The sequence below is a fragment of the Colobus angolensis genome, unplaced genomic scaffold (assembly GCF_000951035.1).
Source record: "Colobus angolensis palliatus isolate OR3802 unplaced genomic scaffold, Cang.pa_1.0 Scaffold519, whole genome shotgun sequence".
NCBI classification, from domain to species: domain Eukaryota; kingdom Metazoa; phylum Chordata; class Mammalia; order Primates; family Cercopithecidae; genus Colobus; species Colobus angolensis.
Genome location: NW_012118699.1, coordinates 620,273 through 648,165, shown reverse-complemented (window position 1 = coordinate 648,165; position 27,893 = coordinate 620,273). Strand labels below are relative to the sequence as shown.

General features: G+C 41.1%; 1 protein-coding gene and 1 gene segment (V, D, J or C); both read right to left on the bottom strand.

Annotated features, from left to right (window-relative positions):
* Positions 1–53: 53 nt before the first annotated feature.
* The window catches only part of LOC105525084, a 31,777-nt gene continuing 3,937 nt past the window's right edge, over positions 54–27,893 (bottom strand). Inside the window, 2 exon segments of the V gene segment in view lie at positions 54–69; positions 7,851–8,171. Of these exon segments, the coding sequence occupies positions 65–69; positions 7,851–8,171 (326 nt within the window).
* LOC105525086 (putative V-set and immunoglobulin domain-containing-like protein IGHV4OR15-8) overlaps positions 18,650–27,893 on the bottom strand; it is a 38,432-nt gene continuing 29,188 nt past the window's right edge. The window contains exons 1-2 of one of the 2 annotated variants that reach the window (XM_011960619.1): positions 19,410–19,548; positions 18,650–19,326 (exon numbers count right to left, since the gene is read on the bottom strand). In XM_011960619.1, coding sequence (XP_011816009.1) covers positions 18,818–19,326; positions 19,410–19,455 — 555 coding nt within the window. In that variant the 5' untranslated portion in view covers positions 19,456–19,548 and the 3' untranslated portion in view covers positions 18,650–18,817. Of the gene's footprint in view, positions 19,327–19,409; positions 19,549–27,893 lie in introns of those variants that run through there. The other variant, XM_011960618.1, reaches the window with a different exon arrangement.

The window sequence follows — 27,893 nt, the reverse complement described above, 5'->3', positions numbered from 1 at the left end:
CATTTTCTGCAGACCTGTTTGTTCACCCATATTGGACTCTTGTCTCTTTTCTTACTCATCATTTTTATACTTGCTGGAGTACGTCATCAGACTCTTATTTTTGTGCCTGACTGCTGACAAATTCAAATCTCTTTCCTCCATCATTTGCTTTTTTTTAAGCACACAAGGTAAATCTAGTTAGAAATCACAGGAGCTCCCTCATTTGATGCCATTTGGACCTTGAAACCCCACAAAACCCTTCCTGCAAGTAGGATGCTCTCCCCAGCCCACCACCAAACCATGATAAAAGCCCTGAGCCAGTCTCCTTCCCTGCTCTACCAAGCCATTTGGGAGCTTCATGAGAGGCCTGCCCTGCTCTCAGCAGACACCTCAAGGATGTAGGTAATTAACCTTTCCATATTCACTTGGTGTGAGTGTGTTGCATAATCGGACTCAACATCCACGTTAAATTTTAGTTGAGATCTCTTGGCATTTGCATGGTGTCATCTACAACAGATGCTGGGAGCTTGGTGTCATGGCTCCTTCCCAAGGACGTGCCTGCTCCCTGAGTTAACTCCAGGACACAGTTGGACATGCCTCCTGGGGTTTGAGAATCTCCTTTCATGTACTGAAATCCTGTCATTATGTTTTTTCATTCTAGTGTTTCCCTAAAAGTATAGCGAAGTCCAGGGTTCATTCATGTGAATATTCAGGAGTCTCTGAGTTTTTATGTATTTTATTCATCTCTAGCACCTTTTCTACCAAATTATACATTTTAAAATTTGCAATATTTTAATGAGGTGAAATTAGCAAATAATCTTTACATAAATTGTACAATTTTACAAATATTGACATAATACTCCCTTTTATTAACACAGAAAAAATCAATTACTCTAGAAATTTCCTTTTGTTCTCCTGCAGTTTCTCCTTTCTACACCTTCTCTTCTTGTACCACATCCACAGTCAACTATGGATCTTTTTATGCAACTTTAAATTCATTTTTAGTTTATAGAAATTATAGAACTGGAACTATATGTATGAACTTGTATTTGTTTCCCTTATTTTACTTATTCAGGTACTTGTTATTTTAAGCATGGTGTTGAGTGATTCCCACAGTACTTGATTGTAACAGTGGGTATTATTCCAGTAAATGAATTTTGCACAATTTGTTTATCAGTTAAGCTGCTGACTAACACTTGGATCACTTTTGGCCTCTGGTTATAATAAATAAAGCTGCTACTTAGCTTAGAGAAGTGCCCAGCTGAGAAACGCATGGTTCTTATTTTTACCACAACATTAATGGGAGTCAAAGTGGAAAAGTTGCACATTAATCAATTTGCTTCAATACATCAGATAATTAAAGTTGGGGAGCTCTGTGTGTGTGTGTCAGTTCTTGTGTTTTTGTGTGAAAGAGAGAGAAAATGGAGGAAAGACCAAGAAAAAAAGAAACCTTACATGTTTGGACCATAATGTATGAGGCACTGTAGTAACTACAGGGACTTAGTGCTTGATGGACAAGGTCCACATAAGATGGAGAGGACAACTTGATGCACCCCCGTATGGGTATATATTAGTGTTTACATAAATGCCATTTTCTAATCATATAAACACTCAGACAGATTAGAAAAGATGTAGTGGAGGGGTCTGGTGGTGAAATATGATGGTGAAAACAACCCACATCTACAGCCCCTTTTCTGCCCTGTTTCACCCGCCCTGATGTTGAGCCTTGATCCTGCTCATCTTCAGTCGCAACAGTCATCCTAAGACCCCGAGTTTCCCCGAGTGCCCCCTGCTGGTCGTATGCACCTCTGCAGGGAGGTTTGTGTCTATGCTCACAATGCAGTCCCCTCATTGTTTCTTTTGCTTAACAATGCATAGTTATGTATTCACTAAACACAGAGCTCAGTTGTAAGAAAATTTTTTTCTTGGATATGGATATGGACTCTTGAGAAGTGGGTTGTAATTTGTGCTCCCTTCACAACCCATGCACCTGATCCACTCCTGCCCATCTTCTAGGGGCAAGCAGATATAATTCTAGCAGGAAGCACTGGTTATGATGGGGAATCCAGAGAGTGCAGGTGAGGGAGAGGGTCTGCAAGGATGTCTCAAGCCAAAAGTGCTCTGAGAAACATAGGTGGTGATGTTAACAGGTTCTGGACAACACGGTGAAATTCCCAAATACACATATTTTTGTTAGAATAAAGAGCTCACTTTTGTCCAATTTGTGAGTCTCCTAGGACAATTCAGTAGATTTTGAGGTTAAATTCAAAAAAATTATCACATATTTCTTTTCTCAAACTTGCAACCAAATAAAAAAGACAAACTTGTTAGAAAAATGAACGTTGAATTATTATCACTATGTGTGACAATGATTTTTAGAATAGGACTGACCTGTGATAACCTAGAGTGTCCTAATTCTTAGCCCACAATTAGATGTGAGCAGCAATCACAAGGAGTGAAACACCTGACTCAGTGAAGCTGCACCTGGGGGTCTCTGCAGGCCCCGAGTTTTACAGGAGCAGCTCCTCCCTTAGACTCAGAGTAAGGACAATTTCTGGTCTTTATGTGGGGAAGGTGAGGGTGAGTGTGTGGAAAATATCAAAGTTACTCTAATCAAGATCTCTGCACATGGAGAGAAAGCAAAGCATATGAGAAACAACTGGTTTCAGTTTAGATCGAACAATTTCTCATGAGAAGGGCAATGTCATGTCTGGATCCTGCACAGAATTAAGAAATAATGAATTTGGGGTAAAGTTGAAAATTACAATTGTTTGCAGACTGTGTTATTAATTATCTATGTTATCTGAGAAAACGAAGTAAAATCATGTTTTTTGTATAAAAATCTGCAGTGTACTGGCCCTGAGAATGCACCTCCAATCCCTCCAACATCAGGGAGCCCAATAGCCCAGGCCGCCAGCTGCTGGACTGCACTCTAACACCCATCACCTGGTGTGTGCCAAAGTCACCCATCCTGGGAGCTCCTCCAAGAAAGTGATGGCGCTTGGTGGAGGCACTAAGGCATGGCTGCTGCTGGGACACGTGGGAGATCCCTGATGGACAACTGTGCTCAGGGAGGCACCAATGGCCTTGCTGGATTTATCTTGGACCGCAGGGTCGTTACGGACGCTCCATCAAACTCCTACCATCCTCCAGCACTAGTTGTGAGTCTGGCATTGGGGGGTGACAGTGTCTACAGCCTCACCAGGCTGCCTGTACATTTTTCTGCCTCCAATATTTACATCTGTTTTTGGGACATGTAAGAATATTTCCTCTGTTAAATTAGTTTTCTAATCCAGGGACTCACGGTGGGCACAAAGAATAAATATACAGGGGCTGAGAGGGGAAATGTTAGAAGCAGAGGAAACCACAGACCCTGAAGGAAAGCAGCCCTTGCCCTCCCTCCATCTGCACCTGCCCTGGGGCTGCACCCGTTTTGTGAGTGCTGAGTGTCCCCTTCAGCCCACACTCCTTTCTTCTTTTTGCAGGAAATTTTGTGTCTGGACTCACACTGATGTTTTCTCACTTGGGACCTTATGTACAGCCATAGAGGGCCATGTCCTCAGCTCTCAGACTGTTCATTTGCCGATACAGCGAGTTCTTAGCATTGTCTTTGGAGATCGAGGATCTGCCCTTCACAGAGTCTACATGGTATATCTGACTTCCATCATATTTTATATCTGTTACTCCCTCCAGCCCCTTCCCTGGAGTCTTGTGAACCGAGCTCATTCAGTAGCTACTGAAGGCAAATCTAGAGAGACTCAGGAACTTCCCAGGTTGTCTCAGGTCCTCCAGGGACTGCATCAGCTGCATCTCACACTGAAAACCTGAAAATACGCACACATCCTGGTCAGAAACTGCCAAACATATCCACTGTTTCTCTCACTCATATCCACTCGCTCTCACTCACTCTATTTCTCTATGAGTCACCTTTTAAAATAGCAACAAGAAAAATTCAGCTTAGCTCAATCCCCATAGAGTCCTCTGTGTTCAGTCCTGATTACCAGCTGGAAACCCCTGAGAATCCCAGGGCTGCGGCTCTTCTCCCAGAGCTGCAGGTCAGGAATTGTTTTCACCAGGAGAGGGAGAGTCCTGTTTTCATGTGTCCTCCTCTATAGTAAGCTCCGGTGTGGGACGCCTGACAAGAAAGCAGTGCCCAGAGCAGATGGCAGACTGCCATTGTTTAGTGGCAATGGTAGCATTTGGAAAAATATTACTTATAAATTGACTGTGCCATAAAACTCATTTAGCAACTATGATTTTAGTTTTTACACATGTGTACAACTACAAATATAACTGCATTAAGGAAACTGTAAGAGATATAGAGAAATAGAAAACAATAAAAAAAAAAGAGAAGACCTTAATACCTCATGACCATAATGTATAGCAAATCCAGAAAGAAAATTCTTAACGTGCCTCTGAACTTGAACAACACTATTGAACAATTTTACCTGAAAGACATGTATAGAATCTTCCAACCAAGAGCCACATAATTCACATCCTTCTCAGGCACACATTGAACATTCTCTGTGATATGTTGTATGTTACATCATAAAGTGAGCCTTAACATTTAAAAAGTAATGCCAGCCCTTCTCTAACTCCTTCAAAAATTGTGAGGGGTCAACCTTGCAAACTGTTTTTTTTATATATCTAAAGAAACTTTATTTATCTGTTTCTCGGAGATAACACTGCAAACAGTCACAGATTTGCATACAATACAATTATGTGTTGGCTATTTACAATTTACAGTAGTGATTTTTCCTCTGAAAAATATAAGTTCAAAAGCTAAGTAAGCAATGAGGTACTGCCATTTGGGATTTGCTACGTGTCATAGCTTAAAGAACTGGCCTTTTGCAAATATTCAACAAATCAACCTGAATAAAATAGTCAATTAAATGATTTATTTTTTCTAACTTATTAGAAAAAAAATCCACCAAGTTTCACCTCAAAATATATTGCACAAATATAAAAATAAACCTGAAATTAAATAGGAAAGGTAAGCAATTCTTCAAAAAGAATGAAAGAAAGGAATATAATGTAAGCCCATAAGCAAGGTTAAGTCATTCTAAATATCTTTTAAACAACATAAAAGTCTTCCCAAGAGAAAACTGAAGAAAAAACTATCACCATTTCTCCACTGTTTTTTCTCCACAGTATATCTTCTAAACTCTTTCTAGGAGGCTACCGTTATAGTTTTACCAGTAATAGACAAAGGCATCATGATAAAAGAAAACTACAGACCAATATCATTAGTAGACATAACTTAATCCCCAATGATAGTAAACTAAATTCTAAAGTCTTTTAAAAGACCATACACCATGAACAACTCAAATTTATTCTTGAGATGCACAGTTGATTCAACATCCTCAAATCAATCAATTTGGTACACCACATTAAAAAACTAAAGAAAAAATATCTCAGTAACATTTCATCAGACACAGAAAAAAAAACTGAAAAAATCGAGGTTTCATATAAAAACTCTGAACAAAGTAGGAAGACAAGAAAACAACTTGTACATAATTAAAGCCACTAAGAAAAGTCACAGCTGTTATTATGCTTAATAGTAAAAGGTTAAAACGTTTTGGTCTAATATCTGTAACAAGGTGAGAATAAAGCTTGAGCATTTCACTTCCAGGCCTCAACATTTATTTACAAACATCGAAAGGTATTGGCATAAATGCATATAGAGAGATTCGATATAAACCCACATAAGAGAGATTCGATATAAACCCACATATTGATGACAAACTGATTTTCAGCATGAGAACTATCAACATAAAATGACTAAATTATAGTGTCTTCGAAAGAGGGTATTATGAAAACTGGTTTTCACATGAAAAGAATTAAGAATTTTAGGTTAGAATAAACACAAAAATTCACTCTAAATGCTTTAAATATTTAAATGTAATACCTGTAATTGTAAAAGTCCCAACCTTTAAAAATTAGCAATCTTTTTCAGGATTTTACATTCAAAGCCCCTACAAAAAAAGCAGGATTGAACAAGTGGGAGAATAGATTTCAAAAAAGATTCTGCAAAGCAACAAAATAATTACAACTTATAGAATTGGATAATATGCCATATATCTGAAAAAGTTTAAATGTTCAAATATAAAAGAAACTTTTACAACTCAATAGCAAAAATAAAAATCGCCTCATTTAAAAATAATCCGTTCTACACCTTTAACAATGTAAGAACCTAGAACTCATATTAAGTGCTTTCTTCCGTGGGTAACGGTCCGTCTTATGGTGTACTTGGCTGGACAATGCTTTGTAGTTATTTGATCAAACACTAATCCAGGTGGTGTTGTGAATTTTTTAACAGAGGTTATTAAAACCGTAATCAGTTGACTCTGTGTTAGGTAGATTATCATTGCTAACCTGCTTGGCCCTGATTCCATCAGAGCAGAGCTGGAGAAGGTCAAACTCCACGGTGATTAAGCAGCTTCAGCTGTTTCTGAGCCTTCCAGCCTGCACTTACTGCTGGCCGGCCCTGAGGATATTGGATGTTTCCAGCCATCCCCCAAAATTGACTTCCCCGACATCTCACAGGAAACTGGTGTGTACATCTGCAGCTTGTCACACCTAAATATCAGACAGAAAGAGATTCTCCAAAACCAAATATTTATTTGAAAATGAGCATTGCAATGGGACTATGCATGGGCATATTTAAGCAGGCAAATGAAGACAAGTGTTTTAAAAGAAAATCGAGAAGGCTTGCACGAGCTGTTTTGAGACAATTATCCTGGGATAGAAGAATAACAAGGGTGGAATCAGTTTAAAGATGGACAGGGACTGGCAGGGCAGATATCCCCACAATATCCGTTCTTGTTATCAGGGATACGTGCATGAGAACTCTCTATTCATGACCTTCTCCAGCTTCACCTGTAAAGATTATAACACAAGTGGCTCCATTTTGATTCTGACAACTTTCACATCCTCTTCCTCACACCACTAGTGAAGAACGTTGCTGTGTGAAGGTTTTTCAGAACAGGATTAGAAACACATCCACATCCCACATTAACCAAACAAGCTTGTCCCCTTCAGTCCCCACTGGCAACTTGCATTTCCAGATGAGTCTCCATGCAACACAGTGGAGGGTCCTAAGTGACAAGGAGTGAAGAAAGTCCCACCAGCCTCTCCTGTGTGACTGCAGCAGCCACAGCCTGAGACCCACCTGAGCACCAGGGAAAGGGCTTGAGGCCTGGAATTGTGACCACAAGGAAAATATCTTCCTTTTCCAGAAAGCAGGAAAAGCAAATGGAAAAATGAGAACAACGACTACAAAAGAAAGTAAATGGATTAGGGACAAAAGAAGCACCAGATCAGCGCAGATGCTGATTTGCCTACCTTAGTGTCAGGAGAAAGGCCAGACGTGAAACCTGTGAGGTTCTGCATGACACTGACCCTGGCCCAGCCTCTCTATTGTCTGTGACCAGGATCCATAGAGACTGTTCTAGTCAGGGAACCTCACTAAGGTCCCTGTCCTGGGTCTCACTGGAGAAGACTCACCAGGAAGCCCTGAGCTTACTCACTGCTCTGATCCTGGTGACCGTGGCTGAAGAATTTTCGTCCCTGTAAGCGTCAATCTGCATTTTGTGCCGGTGAGAACAGGTCCCCATATTAAAATAATTTCTTTCAAATGCATAGCGAAGACATTGTTAGGCACAGATTTCTAAACTTAAGAGGTTCCCTGGGGAACTGTCGAAGATGAAGTCCCACATCCTGACAGGAAATCAGCCTCCGTGTGCACCGGCCTCTGGGTTGACTCTGATCAGTGGCTCCTGAGCGCCCCCTGCCGCTGATTTCCCGCCAGCGTCCCTGCAGGGAGGTTTGTGTCTGGGCTCAGGGAGGTTTGTGTCTGGGCTCACACTGACTTCCCCTCACTGTGTCTTTCGCACAGTAATACACAGCCGTGTCCTCCAATCTCAGGTTGTTCATTTGAAGATATAGCGTGTTCTTGGAATTGTCTCTGGAGATGGTGAATCGGTCCTTCACGGAGTCTGCGTAGTATTTCTGACTTCCATCATACCATATAACTGCCACCCACTCCAGCCCCTTCCCTGGAGCCTGGCGGACCCAGTCCATGCCATAGCTACTGAAGGTGAATCCAGAGGCTGCACAGGAGAGTCTCAGGGACCCCCCAGGCTGAACCAAGCCTCCTCCAGACTCCACCAGCTGCACCTCACACTGGACACCTGCAAACAGAGAGACACCAAGGTCAGAAACTGCCACACATATCCACTGTTTCTCTCACTCATGTCCCCTCCCAGTCAATCTCTCTATTTCTCCATGAATCACCTCTTAAAACAGCAACAAGGAAAACCCAGCTCAGCCCAAACTTCATGGTGAGTTTTCTGTGTTCTGTGCTGATCACTGCCTGGAACACCACGGACTTCCAGGGCTGGGGCTCCTCTCCCAGAGCTACAGGGTCAGGGCTGGGCTGGCTTTCATCAGCAGAGGGAGGGCCCTATTTGCATGTCCCCCGCTATATAGCAAGCTCTGGGGTGGGACATCTGAGGAGAGGGCAGGGCTCAGTGCAGATGAAGTGTCCTGGGGGAGACTGGAATAATTATATCATTCAGGAACATATAATTTTATATTATGTGATTGTGCCTTGATTAACATTTACCTCTCATAATCTTATTCTTACATATTTACAGTATATATTTAATGCAGGTTTCAATGTTATATTTTATAGAAGATAATTTACATAGCGAACACAGCAGTTGTGCAGTATGTTTACGATTACACATCTAAAAAAAAGTCAGTCCTATTATCTGGGACTGTGCTCTGTTCACCAGTGGAGGCTGCTCTCCTGAGACAACCCCAGGGCAGCGTGGCCCATACCTAGTGAAGTCTGCATGATTTCCCATCTGTTATGTCAACTTTCTGTAATCTACCTAAATATGTAGAGTGAATCACGTTTCATGTGTATGTTTTCAGAAGTCAGTCATATTCTTTGTGTTAATGTTGATCTATTGCTCCATTTTAGTCAAATATTATTTCATCAGTTTGTCATTGCTTTATTCAAGTGCAATTAATAAATAATTAATTCAAATTTATAGTGAATGATTTGAAAAATGTTGACCTATGTTTGCAACCATTTACTCAGCACGTCAACCAGGTTTTGAATAATTAAATTAATCCTGAAATTTTTCTCTTATTTCTCTGAAATTCAACTCACATCCCCATTACTCCTAACAGCATATTCTCAGAAAAACTGAAATCTTCTCCATGTTAATTTACAATAGTGGCAACTTCTAAAATTTCTACAAAGTGTCATGTAAAATTTACTGTTAATTCCTTGGTTTCTTTCACTAAGCACAATTACTTGAGAATTTAGCCACGTTTTTATATAAGTGAGGCATGCCTTGATTTCAAGCTGCATTAGATTCTAGTACATAAATATATGCCAAACTATTTAATTATTCACCTGTAACCAAATGTGATTTCTTCTCATAGTTAATGGATTTGATAGAGAAAAGCAGCTACTAACCACGGGAATGTAAAAATGAGTAAACTATGCTCTTATTCTGACCTCATTAACAACCAACCTGAACAACTACAAATTAAAATAAAAAATCTTCAACATATCTAAGTTGAAATCAGAGAGAAAGCAAACAATAAACACAACCTGAAATCTGAGGCGAGAGGAGGCTGCAGAGAGAACCAGAACCCATATATTAGTGTACCTGGGGCAGATATCACTGGATGGTATCTAAGATGGGAACAGACTGGCTTGGAAATATTCAGTGAGTTGCTTGAGGATGCATATGCTCTTAGTATTAGACTTTGAAGCTGCTAGTGCTTGAAGAATTTTTCTACAGAATTATTATTAATATTCCTGCTGCACTTCATGCAAATAAACAGGCCAAGTTTAAGACTAAAGTTTATTTTGCAAATAACTCAGTCTTATCATTGTTTGCTTCTAACAAAAAGCAAAACTGGAAGGAGAAACATTGTATTTCAAAACATATCACACACTTGTCTTCAAACTCTAATCTCCTCAGTTGTTTAAGCATTTGCCTGCATTTCAGAGTAAGTCTCCTTATTCCCGAGCGGCAATCAATGATCTCTGGCTACAGCCCAGAAGAAACAAAAAGCGATGCGGAATATAAAAAATCTGGATCAATATTTTAATTCTAAGCAATTAGCCTTCAAATCATGCCAGGTGATGGGAATAAATAGGGTGCCCCTAACCTGGCGGTTTCTTTGGGAAAATAAATCCCAGGGAGCTATCAAAAAAGCCAAGCCCCATGCACCCACATTTCAGCAGGCATAGCTACAGTCACCAGTTATCTGGGAGTGTCAGCAGCCTTGGAATTGTTTTTCAAACTCTTTACCAACTTGTTTGGTTCTGATACATGTCTTCTAATAACCCAATTTGTCTCTTCTCATTTTCAAACCATCAGATTCCAAATGGTCATGCAACCGAAGCCTGGGATAATGGCTCCCTTTTCCTGGGGTCAGTTAGATAGGCCTCCAAGAGAGATCTTCCCCAAACAGCATCCCCCATCAGCTGGAAGCAGTTAAGATTGGTCTTTGGCTCTATTCTAAGGACAGGTAGATGTACTTCTTCAAAGAGGAAAATGATAGAGGTAGGAGGCAGAGTATTCTCCTAGGCAGACAGGAGAGGGTCCCCAAGAATCTCCAACACACCAAGGTCATTGTGCACAGGGGGCTTGCCCAGACATGCCTGCAGTGAAAATTGTTAAAGTTGTCTTTGTCTCTGATAAAATAGTTGTAATACCTAACCTTGTTTTAACATCAATAGACTCTCCCTTAGCTGAGAAAACCTGACAGACTCCATTTGGCTCCTTCATTTGCAAGACATCAAGGACTCCTTACCCACCCCCTTCCTCAAGGAGTTAACTTGTGTAAGCTGACTCTCAGCACATCAAAGAGTCCCATTAACTGATAAGGTACTGTGGCAAGCAATATCCACAGTTCCCAGGAATTCGCTAGGGAGATAGCACCATAAAGCCCCTGCGTTTGTGTCCCTCAGAGCCCCCACACCTATCTCCTTGTGATGAATTGAAAGCCCCTGCGCCTGGAATTGTTTGTTTTCCTGTAACCATTTGTCTTTTTAACTTTTTATCTGTTTTACTTCTGTAAGATTGCTACAGCTAGAATCCCCCCTCCCCTCTCTAATCCAAAGTATAAAAGAAAATCTAGCCCCTTATTCCGGGCTGAGCAGGCAAACAAAAAGCTAACATGGAGCTAAAAAATATACAGTGATTCAATACAGCAAACACTCTAGCTCAGCTCTGTTTACAATATTATCTAATCAAGGAGGGCATTGTCATTGTTCATGCAAGACAGTCAATCCCACTCACAAACTTCTGGGAATGTTTAAAAAATGGCATCCCTGCATAAAAATTATCAATTTTTATAAAATGTAAAACTTCCTTGGCCAAGGGTTCTCCCACTAGCACTATGGAACCATGGTCCACTCCTCAGGGTGCATCAGTTATTACCCTATGACTTGGCAGCTAAAAGGCCCATATGTTTGTAGACTTTACCCCTAGAGATCATGTTTGTTCTATAACATGCACGTGTTACAAAATACTGAAAGTGATTCCTGTGTGAAAGGCACTCTAATAATGAAGAGTTTAAGGTGGCCTTTTTACTACGTTTTGTCCAGAAACCCCTGTGATCTTCAGCAAGGGAATTAGAAGGAACATCAGCAGAAAATACTGCTCTTGAATCATATCAGAAGGAATCTTATCAGATACTTTAATTCACTTCAGAAAACATTCAGGCAGTTAATTATTGGGTTCATATTTTACAACTAAAGACTCAGTGCAGGCCAGATGCAGTGGATCATCTCTACAATCACACCACTTTCAGAAGCAAAGTGAGGGAACCCCCATGAGACCCGGCAATCGCAGCCAGCCTGGGCAGCATAAAGAGATGCTATTTCTATGAAAAGATGTTTAAAAAATAAGGAGGGTAGAGGTGGTGTGCCCATCTACTTGGAGATACTCAGGAAGCTAAGATGGAAAAGTTATGTGAGTCAGGAGCTCAAATTTACAGTGAGCTGTGATCACACAACCATACTTTGTGCGACAGAATGAGAGCCTGTCCCTAAAAACAAACAAAAAAGAATCAATTAAGAATTTTACACAACTGCAAAGCTACTCAAATAGGAGATGTTAAACTGAGCACCCTCATAGATCCTCTGGCATTTCTGATGTTTTTAAGCAGACGGCTGACCTAAGACCTGCAGAATAAGCTGATAGTCCTTGATTGTGAGCAACTTCTACCCAAGACATTAAACCAGGACCCTGTCTAATTCCCCATCCCCTCCTTCTTTTTCTCATTATTCTTTGCTTATATTTTTAAAGTCATCTCATTTCTGTAGACCTGGGTGTTGTCCACCCACACTGAACCCTTATCTTCTTTCTTATTCGTTACTTTTATTCTTGCTATGTAGAATAAGTTGTCACACTATTTTTTGATGCATGACTGCTGATGACTTAAGGCTCACTCCTCCAGGACCACAGTGGTCCTGCTGTACAGAGCACCCTCTGGTGTCCTGTTTTTCTTCGATGGTTCCTGAGAGCCCCTGGTGACCTGAGTGCCTCTACAATGGTCTTGAGTGGCCCCTGGTTTCCTGAGGGACTCTGGGGTCCTGAGCAAGCCTGGCTGTCCTATGCACCCCTACAGGGAGGTTTGTGTGTGAGCTCGCACCGTGGTTCCCTCACTGGGTCTGTTCTTAAAAATGCACGGCTATGTGCTTGCTGCTTATGTAGCTCAGCTGTTGGAAGAACTGATTTATGGATATGGATCTGGGGTTGGTGACTGGACTCTTGAGGAGAGGGGGGTAATGCGTGCTCCCTTCACGACCTATGCACCTGATCCACTCCAGTACCTCCCACGGGGGGCTGATGGATCCAGCTCCAGCAGGAAGCACTATTTATGATGGGGAATCCAGAGACAGCGCAGGTGATGGAGAGGGTCTGTGAGAGCTTCACCAGGCCAAGACTGCAATGAGAAACACAGTTGGTTGCATGTACAGGTTCTGGATAACACGTTGAAATTCCCCAAATATGCACATTTTTATGAGAATGAAGAGCTTACTTGTGTTCAATTTTTGTGTTTCCCAGAGTAATGCAGTGGATTGTGATGTTAGATTCACACAAATATATTGTCACATTTTCTCCATACTTGGAACCCTGTAATAAAGAGAAACTGATGTCAGGAGAATGGGCATTGAACTCTCTCTGTCCATGATAATTGTGATTTTAAGATTAGGATTCAGATGTGATCATATAAAGGGTGTCCTAATTCTGAACCCACAGTTAGAGCTGAGCAGCAATCACAGGCATTGGAGGTCACTTACACGGAGAAATACCTGGCTCTCTGAAGCTGCACCTGGAGGTCTCTTCAGGCTCTAAGTTGTACAGGAACAGTTCCTCCCTCAGACTCAGAGTGAGGACAGCCTCTGCTCTTTCTCTGCGGGAAGTGAGCATTAGTGTGTGCAAAGAACCTAACTTACTTTAATCAAGATCTCTGTACTTGGGCAGAAAACAAAGAATATGAGAAAAAACTGATTTCAGACTTACTAGCACAATTTCTCATGAGGAAGGCAATAATATGTCTGGATCTTACACAGAATCAGGAAACTATACATTTGGGGTAACATTGAAAATTATGATTTCTTTGCAGATTATGTTCTTAGTTATCTATGTCACCTGAGAAAATGATTTAAAATCATGGTTTTATATAAAAATCCATAAAAAGGGGGGCGCTGGCCCTGAAAATGCACCTCCCGTCCCTCCAGCATCAGGGAGCCCAATAGACCAGGCAGCCAGCTGCTGCACTGCACTCTAACACCCCTCACCTGGTGTGTGCCAAAGACACCCATCCGGGGGGCTCCTCCCAGACAATGGCTGTGCACAGAGGAGATACTGAGGCGTGGCTGCTGCTGGGACACATGGGAGAGAGATTCCTGATGGACAACTGTGCTCTGGGAGGCACCAGTGGCCTCTCTGGACTTAACTTAGACCACAGGGTAGTTAGGGAAGCTCCATCAAATTCCTACCCATCTCCAGCACTAGTTGAGAGACTGGCATTCTTGGGTGACGGAGTCTAGAGCCTCACCCAGCTCCTGCGCATTTTTATGCCTCCATTACTTACATGTGCCTTGGTGATAAAATGAGAATGTTTCCTCTTCTTATAATAAACTTTTCCAATCCAGAAACCTCAGGGGTAGCCACAGAATCATAAATGTAGAGAGGCTCGCAGGGAAACTGTTGCATGCAGAGGAAGCCACAGGCCCTGAAGGAAAGCAGCCCGTGACAACCATCTGCACCTGCCCTAGTGTTCTGTGGGTTCTGAGTGCCCCCTTTAGCCCAGCCTCCTCCCATATCATTGCAGGAAATTCTGTGTCTGCGTTCACACTGACGTCTTCTTACCTCGTGCCTCACATACAGTAATACACGGCCATGCCCTCTGCTCTCAGACTGTTCATCTGCAAATACAGTGACTTTTGGCACTTTCTTTGGAGACGGTGAATCTGGTCTTCACAGATTGTGCATAACATATCTGATTACCATCATACTATATATCTACTACTCACTCCAGCCCCTTCCCTGGAGCCTGGGAAACGGAGTTCATTCAGTAGCTACTGCAGGTTCATCCAGAGTCTGCACAGGAGAGTCTCAGGGACCCCCGAGGTTGTCTTTGGTCCTCTCCAGACTCCACCAGCTGTTCCTCACACTGGACACCTACAAACACATAGACATCCTGGTCAGAAACTGCTGGACATATCCACTATTTCTCTCAAATTTTTTCACTCACATTTCATCTCTCTAGTTCACCTTTTAAAACAAGGACAGTGAAAACCCAGCTCAGCCCAAACTCCATGGTGAGTCCTCTGGCTTTAGTCCTGTTCACCAAATGGAAACCCCTGAGAATCCCAGGGCTGGGGCTTCTCTCCCAGAGCTGCAGGGTCCAGACTGGGCTGGTTTTCATCAGCAGAGGGAGAAACCTATTTGCATGTCTCCTACTGTACAGAAAGCTCTGGGATGGGAATTGTGAGGAGGGGCAGGACTCAGAGCAGATAAAGTGCCCTGGGGGAGATTGGTAGTAATCTTATCGCTCAGGAAAACGTCATTTTATATTATATGATTGTGCCTTGATAATCATTTAGCAGTCATCATCTTATTTCATTTTTACATATTTACAGAGTACATTTAATGCAAGTGTGAATGTTACATTTTAAGGAAGATAAATTACATACAGAACAGAGTGGTTGTACAATGCGTTCCAGGTCACACAGCTGGATAGAGTTCACCCCATTATCTCTGCCCGTGCCTCTGACCACTAGAGGAGACTGCTCCCCTGAGACAACTCCAGGGCAGTGTGGGACATGCCTAGTGAGGTCTGCAGGGTTCCACCCCTGCCAGGACATCTCTCTTTTCTTTTTTTGTGTTCTGCTATTTTCCTAAAATATCTAGAGAGAACCACTGTTCATGCATGTGCATTTTCAAGAGTCTGAGACGTTTTGAGTGTTCATATTCATCTATTTTTTGCTCCTCCTCAACCTATTCATTTTTTCCTTTGCTACTGCTTTAAGTACAATTAATAAATCATTAATTCAAACATATACTGCGCAATTTGGAAAATGTTAATGTGTGTGTGCAACCCTTTGATCAGGGCTTCAATTAAGTTGTGTACAATTAAGTTGACCCCTAAATCTTTCTGTCACTTCCCTATAATTTCTTCTCACCACCCCATTACTTTCAACACCCAATTCTCACCAATTTCAAATCTTCTTTGCTACTTGAGAATAGTTGTACCTTCTGAAGTTTATACAAATAGAAGCTTATGCAGTGCTCTCTTAATTCTTCAGCTACTTTCACTCAGCAGTTATTTGCGAATGTAACCATGCTTTTATGTGAATGAGAGATGCCTTGATTCTAATGCTGCATTGTACTTTAGTTCATAATCATATGTCAAATTGTTTAACATTCACGTGTAATGAATACAGATATTTGATTTGTTTTCTTAGTTTCTGGCTTTCATATAGAAACAGCTACTCAGTGTGGGAATGTGAATGAAGAGAAAACCATGATCTTATTCTGTTCTCATTAACAACAAACCTGAAAAACTGCGAATAAAGGAAGAAGAAAAACCTGTACCATATCTAAGTTGGTTTCACAGAGCAAACAAGAAGACTGAAATCTGAGGAGACAGATGCCTGCAGCGAGGACTGGGGCCAACATGTTAGTGAACTCAGGGCAGGTGCCACAGGATGGCACTAAGAGAGGAATGGGCTTACCTGGAAATATTTAGTGATTTTTTTTTTTCCTGGAGGCATGTGCTAATGGTGTTAGAGTGTGAAACTACTAGTCCTTGCAGGCTTTTCCCAGGAATTTGAAAAATTCACGGTCAACTTCCTTATCTGCTGCCCTGTGCTGTTGACAGGAAGAGAAGAGCAGTAAGGACAGTTGAACACCTGGATTCACCTCCACCATCTCCAGGGGAAATCCACTAAAACCTGTGTCCTATATGCTGTGGTGGAGTCAACAGAAACAAAGGAAAATAGAGGATTCCCAGGAAACTCCATCCATGTGAAATCCTTAATCTGCAGGGTAAGTACCATGGAGGAGAAGCTGAGGACACTGGTGGGAAACCACTGTGGCTGGGAAAAGACATTCTACCCCTGCGGGAAGAGGTATGGACAGGAAAATTTGGAAGCTCACCCCGAGAACCATGATTACTACTCATGCCTAAGAAGGAGGCTGATACAGAAGGCTGGAGAACGTCCCCATTTGTTCAAGACCCTTCCCTACATGGTCATCTTGGTCTGCAGAATAATGATGTAGCAGCATCAGCTCCATTCTGGCCTCTGTCATGTGACAGTTTTTTTGTGGATTTGCTTTCTGGTCTCACATGATTGGTTTCCTCTCTCAATTTCTAGCTCCATTCTCCTTTTAATTCTCAGTGTATTGAAGAGATTTATATTTAGCTTAGAACAATAAAACCATTGGAAGAAATTTTCATCTTAAAACCACCAAATCTAATGAGCTCTCTCCAGAGATGCCCATCTGTTTTTTTCTTCCTTTCCTATGGGGAATGGCCCTTGTTTCTACCTGAGTCTGGCTCTTATTTTCATATGCATGAGGAGTCCAAGCATTACACACCCAGGAACATCTTGGACGAACGGACCCTATCATCTGTCTCCTCAGCCCTCATGTGAACAGCGGCTACTCTGTCAGCTGTTGTATGTGCTTTAGGGCTTTCCATTTAAAAGTGTCTTTCACTAGCCCCCCAAATAAAGTTCCTGAACATTAAATACTTTCAAGATCAAGTATTCTTTTCTGTCCCTTTGTTGTTAATATTGTTTTATTCTATTAAAATCCATTGGAACCTCAGTGACAAAAGAAGGGTCCAGCCTACCCATCCCATTGTCTGACTTCTGCCTGACCGATCCACCCATGGGCTCATTTACTCCACTGCTCTGCAGCTGATGGAGCCATCTGGCCCTTCATTAATAACAGGTGTGTGATCCATTAGCGAACAATTGAGAGCAGCAAGTGCTTGAGCTCCTCAGAACACAGGTGTGGTCCTGCAGTAGAGTTTGTGTAACTGAAATCACATGTGCGTACAACGCATGGACTCAGCCCAGAAGGTGATGCCAGCTCCTGGCCATTCCTGGGTAGCCTGATGTGGGGTGCCCACAGAAGAATGGATGCAGTATACAGATTTTAGAAAGTGATGATATGGTGCTGGGGGCAGTGACAGCCAAATTTCACTAAAAGTCTATTCTGCCCCTGGTACTTGGGGAAGACTGGGAAGAAGGAAACAAATCTCAGACCCCATGTAGCTCCTCATTTAGGAAGAGATTCAGTCCCATTTTAGAAAGTTGAAGAAATAGTCTATACTTTCAGGGATCATTTCTATAGTTCGTTCAATGAAGTTGAAGAAAAACAGTGATGCTGGCGATGTTGGTGTGGTTTCCTGTCACATGCTTAAGAGACAGCAGAAGATGGTCAGTGGTCAGTGTCCATCCAGCTGGTACTCTTTGTCCATTTGTTATGTCCAAATGAAAGATAAAGGACAACTTTTGTGGCACAGACACCAGGGCTGGTTTCAGAGATCTTGCCCAAAAATGGCCAATATGGTCATGACACATTTTTATATGAGAACTAGTATATTTGCCAATTTTATGTGGAAATCTGAGAGATGTGCCCAGCCTCAGGGCTGCTCCTCCCTCAAGGAGATAGAGCTAACAGAGTTATGTGGCATTAGTCTGTCTGGATCTTCATAAGAAGACAACAGGAGTGGGTGGCTTAAACAACAAATATTGATTTTCTTACAATTCTGCTGTCTGAATGTGGAAGATCAAGGTGCTGGCAGGGTCGGTTCTTGGTGTGGCTTCTTCCTGGCTTGCACAGGGCAACCTTCTAGTGCACTACGTCTCCACATGGATTCTCCTCTGCGAGTACATGAAAAGTGAGAGGTCTCTGGAGTCTCCTCCTCATCGTATCAAGACAATAGGTCTATTGCATTAAGGTCTCACACATATGACCACATTTAACCTTAATTGTATCCTTAAAATTCTAACATAGATCCATTGGATTTAAGGTTTCAGCATATGAATTTCAAAGAGAGCACAGTTCAACTGACGACACAAATCAAGTGATGGTGAGAAGCATTAGAATATATTTTTTTAATAAAGAAGGTAAAATGGGCCCTGCAGGAACTTGTAGGAAAGTTCACAGTAATTGGTGAAACTTCGACCGTAAGAGGAAAATTTGTCTTCCTCCGTTCTTCCCTGACACAAGGATGTGAGGAAACAGAACCACAGATAATAAAGAAAGAGGAGCCCTTAGGACAGCTGAGGTGCTGGGGAGGAGGGAGAGCACTGAGCAGAAGAGGAAGCCCGGCCCTCCCTGCACCTGCTCCTGACCCGGCCTCGGGCTCTGTGGTCCCCGCGCGCCCCCTGCTGGTCCTGAGCGGCACCTGCGCCCGCCCCCTCCGCCTCCCTGCAGGGAGGTTTGTGTCTGGGCTCACACTCGCCTCCCCTCACTGTGTCGCTCGCACAGTAATACACGGCCGTGTCCGCGGCGGTCACAGAGCTCAGCTTCAGGGAGAACTGGTTCTTGGACGTGTCTATTGAAATGGTGACTCGACTCTTGAGGGACGGGTTGTAGTAGGTGCTCCCACCACTATGGATATACCCAATCCACTCCAGCCCCTTCCCTGGGGGTTGACGGATCCAGCCCCAGTAGTAACCGCTGATGGAGCCACCAGAGACAGCGCAGGTGAGGGACAGGGTCTCCGAAGGCTTCACCAGTCCTGGGCCCGACTCCTGCAGCTGCACCTGGGACAGGACCCCTGTGAACAGAGAGAGCCACAGTGAGCCCTGGGATCAGAGACAGCCTCCCATATCGTCATATCTGCATCCCCGAGACACTCACATCTGGGAGCTGCCACCAGGAGGAGGAAGAACCACAGGTGCTTCATGTTCTTACACAGGATGTCCGTGACTCTCAGAAAGCATTTCCCATGTGAGCTGAGCCCTGAATTTAAGGAAATGTGTGGTGGTTTCCTGTGGTGCCTAAGTGAGGATTTGCATGTGGGTGGTGCCTTTGTATGGAGAGGTGAAAAGGGATGAGGGAGGTCCAGGCTTTGGGGCTCACCCTGAGAGGAGGATGCTGGCTGTGCCCTCTGAGAACTCAGTTCTCCTCCTGGGGCTCCCCTCACCACACCCAGAGTCCTCTTCTTCCAGGCAGGGAGATGTGCTGAAGGAGCTGGTCTGGGAGATGAGTGTGATCATGGATCGAGGACAGATTTTGGAATAGGTTCAATGCTGTTCTACCCGTGAAGATTTATATGAAACCAACCAAACATCCAGGTTATCTAAATTGTCAAATCTCCATTCAAAAACATTAGGGCAGCAGCTGAATATGTTAATCACAGTGAGTTCATACAAATCTAAATCCATACAATTTTTATTGCAATTCAGAACATCCATCATGAGTAGTGGGAAAATATCTGTCCCAGAGAGTGCATCATTTAAGGGAAAAAAAATCTGAGAGCTGCTCTCCTGGGACCTTTTGAAATTTGGGATTCTGTCTGAGATCTCAGGAGAAGGTGGTGGCTCATGTCTCCATCGTTCTCAATGTGTGACCCTGAGAAAGTGGCCTGGCCTGTAAACACTTCTCTGTGAAAATATGTAGATTCGGGATTGCAGTGACAATTTCAGTCAAAAAGTGTAATAGGTCAGCACAGGAGGATAGTCTCATCACCAAGTTTAGTGCAATTACCTTTCCTGGGAACCAGAGTGGACCTCTGTGAGCCCTCCCCTCTGAGAGCACGTGGAACTCTGGTCCTTCCCTGATGGGTCACACCTGTGAAACATGGCTGGAAAACTACACTCAAGTCCAGAGTCCTTACCTACATATTTACCAATTCAGATCCATCTGTCTCTGAAAGACTTTCTCCTCCATTGATTTGCATGAACATACCCTAGGGTGTGTGGTATTGCAACTTGGGCATTTGACATTAGTTTTGTGAATTATATAATAAATAATCTGTCTCCATGGATGTGGGTAGCAGGAGAATCACCAGAAGTTGGGAGTGTTGTATAATCAGGATAAACCTGGGCTCTCTCCTGAGGAGGTTAACAAGTGAGCTGACCTGTGGGACAACAGAGGGAGAGAGACAGACCTAATATCCAGAGCCACGTGAACTCCTTATCTCCCAGGGGATCTCTGGGCCTTTTGTTTGAACAGATCCAGAAAGACCTTCCTCACCCTCGGAATTATGAACATTGAGGGAAATTGAGATACATTTTTATTTATGGAGAATAATTCACAGGCTTGTAGACATCTATGAGGGTGTGTACAGGGATGCTACAATATGCTCACACAGAGAACAGAAAGAATTATATTTGGTAGAAAGACAACCAAAGAGCTTCTGAATTTGTAGGTATTGTTTGCCGCAAATATGGCAGGTGGCTAGATCATGTTATAATGCTAGAGGTAAAACTTCCCAACATTGTTATAGAGACAAAATGCAAAAGAATAAACATTCAAGTGAAGTTTCTTTGAAAATCAACAGTAATGAACAGTCCAAAAGAAATCAACCATTATGGGAAGAGTGGTCATTAAATGAAATAGTAAATTCCATCTGACAGCTCATTTTCACCTCTGCAAAGACTTCAGAGCATAGACTAAGAGCAGAGAGTGAACATAGGGCAAACAGGGACCAGATGTTTGAGGAGGATGGAGTGTGAGCTGGAGTCATTGTGAGCCATTCAGAAAGGTAACAGTGTGCTAGAGTGCATTGAGTCCTCCTGAGTTAAGAGGTGCTGAATATACACCTGTATCACTACCCTCAGTGTATTTTATTCTCCAAATTCTCTTGGATGTTCAGATTTGAACACATGGAGTGTTGACGGAAATCAGCATGACTAGGAACTTTTCAGTGAAGATGTAGGTAACAATGTGCGTGTGATTAAATTTGGGTCGTGCAAATATTATTATCCAAAATGTCAAAGTCAGTGTCTCTTAATATATCTTTCTTTTTTATTTTACAGGCAAAGACTTGTTCTGTTGCCCAGGCTGGAGTGCAGTGCTGTCTACTAATTTCATAGCATAAAAATGATCAGCCCAATTTATGTAGTCCTGTTATCTCCATGAAGGACTTAGGTCCGTGTGGCCTGTGACGTAGCTCTAGACAAAGAGGGAAAAGAGGTGGTTTGTTGAGTTGATGTTGCTTCTTCAGAGGGGAGTTTAAACAATCAACTCCTCATCTCACCCAGTCTATTTTTATAACTGTGCATGAAACTTGGGAATGCAGTCACGATTTCTTAAATAATGGGAGTTGACTGTGCCATGAAGGAAACTAGAATATGGGTAAATTTAAAGCCTGGGTACATAATCTGCTGAATTAACAAAGCCTAGAGCCAATCACATTCTGGCATCTTGTTTAGTTAGTTGTGAATTTATTTTCAGTTGGTTAGTTCAAGTTCCCATAATTTATGCTGAAATAGTCAGATACGATAATCTTCAGATATTGAAATCAAAAAAATAACTAATTTGAAAATGAACCCGACTTCCAGGAGAGTTGAAAATTCCTTTGTGGTGAACGGTGTGAAGCACCACACCTGGTCTATACCTATGTCTATGAGTATACATTTATGTCCCTATAGCTATGTAGTTGCTGATGTCAACAAATGTTAATAAAACTCTAGAGGAATTAGTGCAAATAATTAGGAATGTTTATTTCTTGAACGTATATACTTAAATGATACATATATACAGAATTTTAGTAATTCCTAAAATTTAATAATAAATTTATAATAAATACAAGTAATAAAATAACACAGCCTAGAATGCTCCCGAGTTCTGCAAATACAAACCTAACTTTTTTTTCCAGCGGAGGAGAAAGGAAACCTCCCCGAGCACTTTCTCCTGGGACCTTTCCTGTCCTTAGTGGGTCCCGAGCGCCCCCTGGAGGCCCCGCGCACCCCTGCAGGGAGGTTTGTGTCTGGGCTCACACTGGTCTCCCCTCACTGTGTTCCTTGCACAGTAATACACGGCCGTGTCCTCGGTTTTCAGGCTGCTCATTTGCAGATAGGTGATGCTTTTCGAATCATCTCTGGAGATAGTGACTCTGCCTTTCACAGATGCAGCGTAGTCTGTTGTCTCACCATCAGCTTTGTTTCTAATTAATCCAACCCACTCCAACCCCTTCCCTGGAGCCTGGCGGACCCACTGCATGTAGTGGTCACTGAAGGTGAATCCAGAGGCTGCGCAGGAGAGTCTCAGGGACCCCCCCAGGCTGTGCCAAGCCTCCGCCAGATTCCATCAGCTGCGCCTCACACTTGACACCTGCAAACAAAGAGACACCAAGGTCAGAAACCGCCACACAAATCCACTGTTTCTCTCACTCATGTCCCCTCACACTCATTATCCCTAGATCTCCATGAATTACCTTTTAAAATAGCAACAAGGAAAACCCAGCTCAGCCCAAACTCCATGGTTGGTGGTCTGTGTTCAGTGCTTGTCACCAAATGGAAACTCCTGGGAATCCCAGGGCTGAGCTCCTCTCCCAGAGCTGCAGGGTCAGGGCTGGGCTGGATTTATCAGCAGAGGGAGGACCCTATTTGCATGTCTCCTACTATATAGTAAGCTCTGGGGTGGGGCGCCTGAGGAGAAGATGGGTCCAGATAAGTTGTCTGTGCCTTGCAGGAGTTTGGTGACAATGATGGTATTTGGAAAATACGCTGTCTTATTATAAAATGTTGCTGTGATAAACACTTTGAACTGATTACACTATTTTAGTTTTACTTATTTGTGTAAACTACATTTTGTTGGAATCAATGTTTCTTCATGTACAGATGTGGAAGTAAACCACACATGGAAAATTAGTCTTGCCACTTTGGGAAGCAGAGTGGAGATTTCTCAAAGAACTTAAAACAGAGATAGCATTTTATCCAGCAAATCCACTACTGGGTCAACACTAATAAGACCTACTTTTTGAAAGCACAATAGGTGCCTATAGTCATAATAATTTAATGGTATATGTAAAAGAAATTTAAAGAATGTAATTGGATTTTTTTGTATTTCAAAGAATAAAAGATTGAGGGGATGGACACCTCATTCTCCATTATGTGCCTATTTCATATTGTATGAAAACATCTCATGGAACTGGTAAATATATACACCTATTATGTACCAACAAAAATTTTATAAATCATTAATTTTCTAATTGAAGGCAAATGTTCAAAGGAAATAAAGTGATGAAAGTTTAAAGAGAGACACTTTCTAAGCAGTGAGTAACTACTGTGAAGCCCCTACCAATATGCACATACATGTTAGATTTTAATTTTTTTCTTTTTCTTCCATACACAGAGAAGCACATTTTAATAAACAAGTGTAAGGTTTCTTTTTAGTGGGCATGTGGTAACAGCACAGAGCAGATAAGGTGACAGCTCCTTCTTCCCTGCTACTTTGTGTGCAGCCCCTGCTGTGTAAAGGTTGAAATAAGGCCCTGACTCAATCAGTAGAACGTCACCACTCATACAAGGTGAAATGTCCTGGAATCAGAGGCAGATTCCACTCAGACTTCCTTCCCTACTGTCACACGTTTTGGTACTTTTTGCAGTATCTTTTATTATTATTGTCATTATACTTTAAGTTCTGGGATACATGGGTACACAGGTGCCATGGTGGTTGGCTGCACCCGTCAACCCATCATCCACATTAGGCATTTCTCCTGATGTCATCCCTCCCCGTGTTCACAGGTTCTCATTGTTCAGCTCCCACTTATGAGCGAGAGCATGTGGTGTTTGGTTTTCTGTTCCTGTGTTAGGTTGCTGAGAATGATAGTTTCCATCTTCATCCATGTCCCTGGAAAGGACATGAACACATCCTTTTTTATGGCTGCATAGTATTCCATGGTGTATATGTGCCATATTTTCTTAATCCAGTCTATCCTTGATGGGCGTTTGGGTTGGTTCCAAGTCTTTGCTATTGTTAAGAGTACTGCAATAAACATATGTGCACATGTGTCTTCACAGTAGAATGATTTAAAATCCTTTGGGTATATACCCTGTAATGGGATTGCTGGGTCAAATGGTATCACCTACTTTGCAAGAAAAATAATTTTAAAAACAATAAAAAAAAGTCTCCCGGACACAGCTGTATTCCCAACACTTTGTGAGGCCAAGGCAGGTGAATCGCTTGAGCCCAGGAGTCGGAGACCAGCTTGGGCAACATGGCAAAATCCCATCTCTACAGAAAATACAAAAAATTATCCAGGCTGAGTAGTGAGCACCTGCCTGTAGTCACAGCTGTTCAGGGGGCTGAGGTGGGACGATGGCTTGAGCCCAGCAGGTGGAGACTGTTGAGCGATGATTCAACACTGCACTCCACCCTGGGCAGCAGAGCAAGAGCAAGACCCTGGCTTGAACAACAACAACAATGACAACAATCACAACAACAAAAATAGAGTCAAATGTCAACACTTCTAGTTTCCTTTCCTTCCTAAATGCAAAAATGTACTATGAAACAATAACCCATTCTAATTGTCTTAATAGTTTTAGTAGAACTCTCATAGAAAACAAAGATATTTTAATACAGAGAAAATGTATTTTATAATACTTCAGATCTCGGTTTAAAATATACTGTCACCAAATTAAAAACAAATCACTGCCTGCATTTAGTCTAAAAGAAGCCCTAGAAAAGTATCAAGGAAGAATGCTTTCTAAAGATAAATATGTGCTTTCTAAAAATATATATGTATACATTTTACTTTGGGGAATACATATTCTCAATTTTAAGATAGGGACCCAGTAGAAATAATAATGGAGTGGACTGTTAAAAATCTCTTTCTGTTTGAGTCAGGAAGTTTAGATTAAAGGCTTACAATAAAAGTGTTTCCAAATCATATGAGTTGTTTAGTTCAAATCATTTTCTCTTGAAGGTACTTTTGATTCATGGCAAGAATTTATATTGAAAAAAATATATATAAAAGTCAGCATGAACTTCTCTAAGTGGTTGAGATATCATCTAATTTATCACAGACAAAAATTGTAGCATAAAATAAACACAAAATGTTATTATTTTAAATTTAATCTGTGTTATGTAAAATAGAAAGAGAAATTGTGATTATTTTTCTAACATATGAAGCTAGCAAAATTATTACAAATCAGGTAAGTTAGAGTGTGATTAGTCTTCCACTTATAAGTTATTTGAGTATAAAATTATGCTCAAATGCTGAACTAAGATACAAATGTCATATTGAGTAATCACTCGTGTACTTCTGTATTAATTTACTTTCTTAAAAAACTTGTATCCCATACTATAAAACAAAATTTTTTTTAAATTTATTCTAACTATATAGCATAATTTAATGGATCAATGTGGCAAACTCAATATATTTCAGGCACAAACGAAAATATTTAATGGGCAGGTTTTATTTCTCATTTAAAATACATTATATTAATTGTCAAAACAATAAATTTGCTGAGTGATTTCATAGCTTCACATTTACTTTTCTGCTGCAGTCAAAGCCAAAAAGGCTATAATTCCTCAAACTTTGAAAAGCACCACGAATCTTTAACAACAGGAGTTACAGGGCTTGGAAAGAAATATTTATTGATTAATCCCAGGGGAACTTGTGTGGGTTTTTTTTTGAAACGGAGTCTCGCTTTGTTGCCCAGGCTGTTCAAGCAATTTTCCTGCCTCAGCCTTCTGAGTAGCTGGGATTACAGGTGCACACCACCAGACCCAGCTAATTTTTGTATTTTTAGTAGAGACAGGGTTTCACCATATTGGTCGGGCTGGTCTTGAACTCCTGACCTTGTGATCCATCCTCCTCAGCCTCCCAAAGTGCTGGGATTACAGGCATGAGCCAAGGCGCCCAGCCCCTGCTACTTTTAATTCATGTAAAAATATAACTTTATCTCTATTTCATTTCACACAGAGAAAGCAATTCTAAATGTGTTAAAAACTCATGAAAACAAAAAAAAATGATGAAACATTGCAGGTTATGTGTTTATGATTAGTATGAAAAAGGAAATCCTAGGAATAAAAAATCACGAGGTTTTAAATAAAAGATTGATACGTTTCACTAAGAATCCATCAGTATTTACTATGCAGAAAACAGAAAGGCTACCAACTAGAAATATATATATATATATATATTTATATATATAGCAGTGTTCAAGGTTTTAATAAAAATATATACAAAGAACTCTTTTAAATAACCAACCAATGACATAGAAAATAAGTGGGCAAAATTTTTAAATAGTCATTTAATGGAAGAGGAAATCTGAATAGCCAACAACCTCCTGGAAACTATACTGAAAACATCAACAATGCGGAAAATGAAAATAAAAAATCAATAAATTACATGCTCTAGTCAAACAAATGTTTAAGTTCTGGTTAGTTCAGAGGTTGGTAAAGATTACCATAATGGAAACTCATACATTGCTGGAAAAAAATGTAAATTTTATAAACCCATTAAAAGCAATTAAAAATTTTTTAAAAATCTAAACATAATGCATAGGAAGCAAACTAGTACACAAATGAACGTAAAGGTACTTGAATAATAAAGTTCACAACAGAAATGTTTATTACAGCAATAAATGGAATCAACCTAAGTGTTTCACAACAAGGAATGAAAAAATTTTTGCTACCTATTATTTATAGTTATAATTCCATTTAAATAATATTCAAAGACATATAAAGCTCAATAGCATTTTGTTTAAAGTTACATATTTATGTGTAATACATCTAAAAGCAATTGAAAAATGAGCATAAAAGTTAGCAAAATTATTTCTTCATGAGTACACAGAGAGTGAGATAGGATCAGATACACAGTTGGTTTAAAATCTTCAGTTTTTTCTGTGTGGGTGTGTGTTTGTGGGAAGGGTGTATTCATCTGTATTAATTTTATTGTTGTATTTTATCCAGTATTAATCATGAAATATCCTTTGTATATATTTAATATTTAAATAAAAACAAAACCTTCCAAATTAAAAAACTTTATTAAAAAGACATTATAGCACATAGCAACACAATATGATCATCATATCTATATTTGTACTTTAAAGTGTTTTTTTATTATAAGACTTTTAAGACACACCAAACTTGGCCGACTACTATTATTTCACTTCGATGTCATGCAACAAGGGATTATGTCAAATTTGACAAACTAAATAAACAAACCACCTAAATGAAACTTTGTGGACAATTTAGAATATTCTAGTCTTTCTGATGTCTCACTTTTAGAAAAACTGGATCTATGCTTGCAAAGAATTAAGAATTTTAGTTTGGAATAAACACAAAAATCAACTCTAAATGGGCTAAATAGTTAAACGTGTGGCTTCCAATTGGAAAATTTCCCCCACCCAGAAAATAATACTAAGAATGATTTCCGGGCCGGGC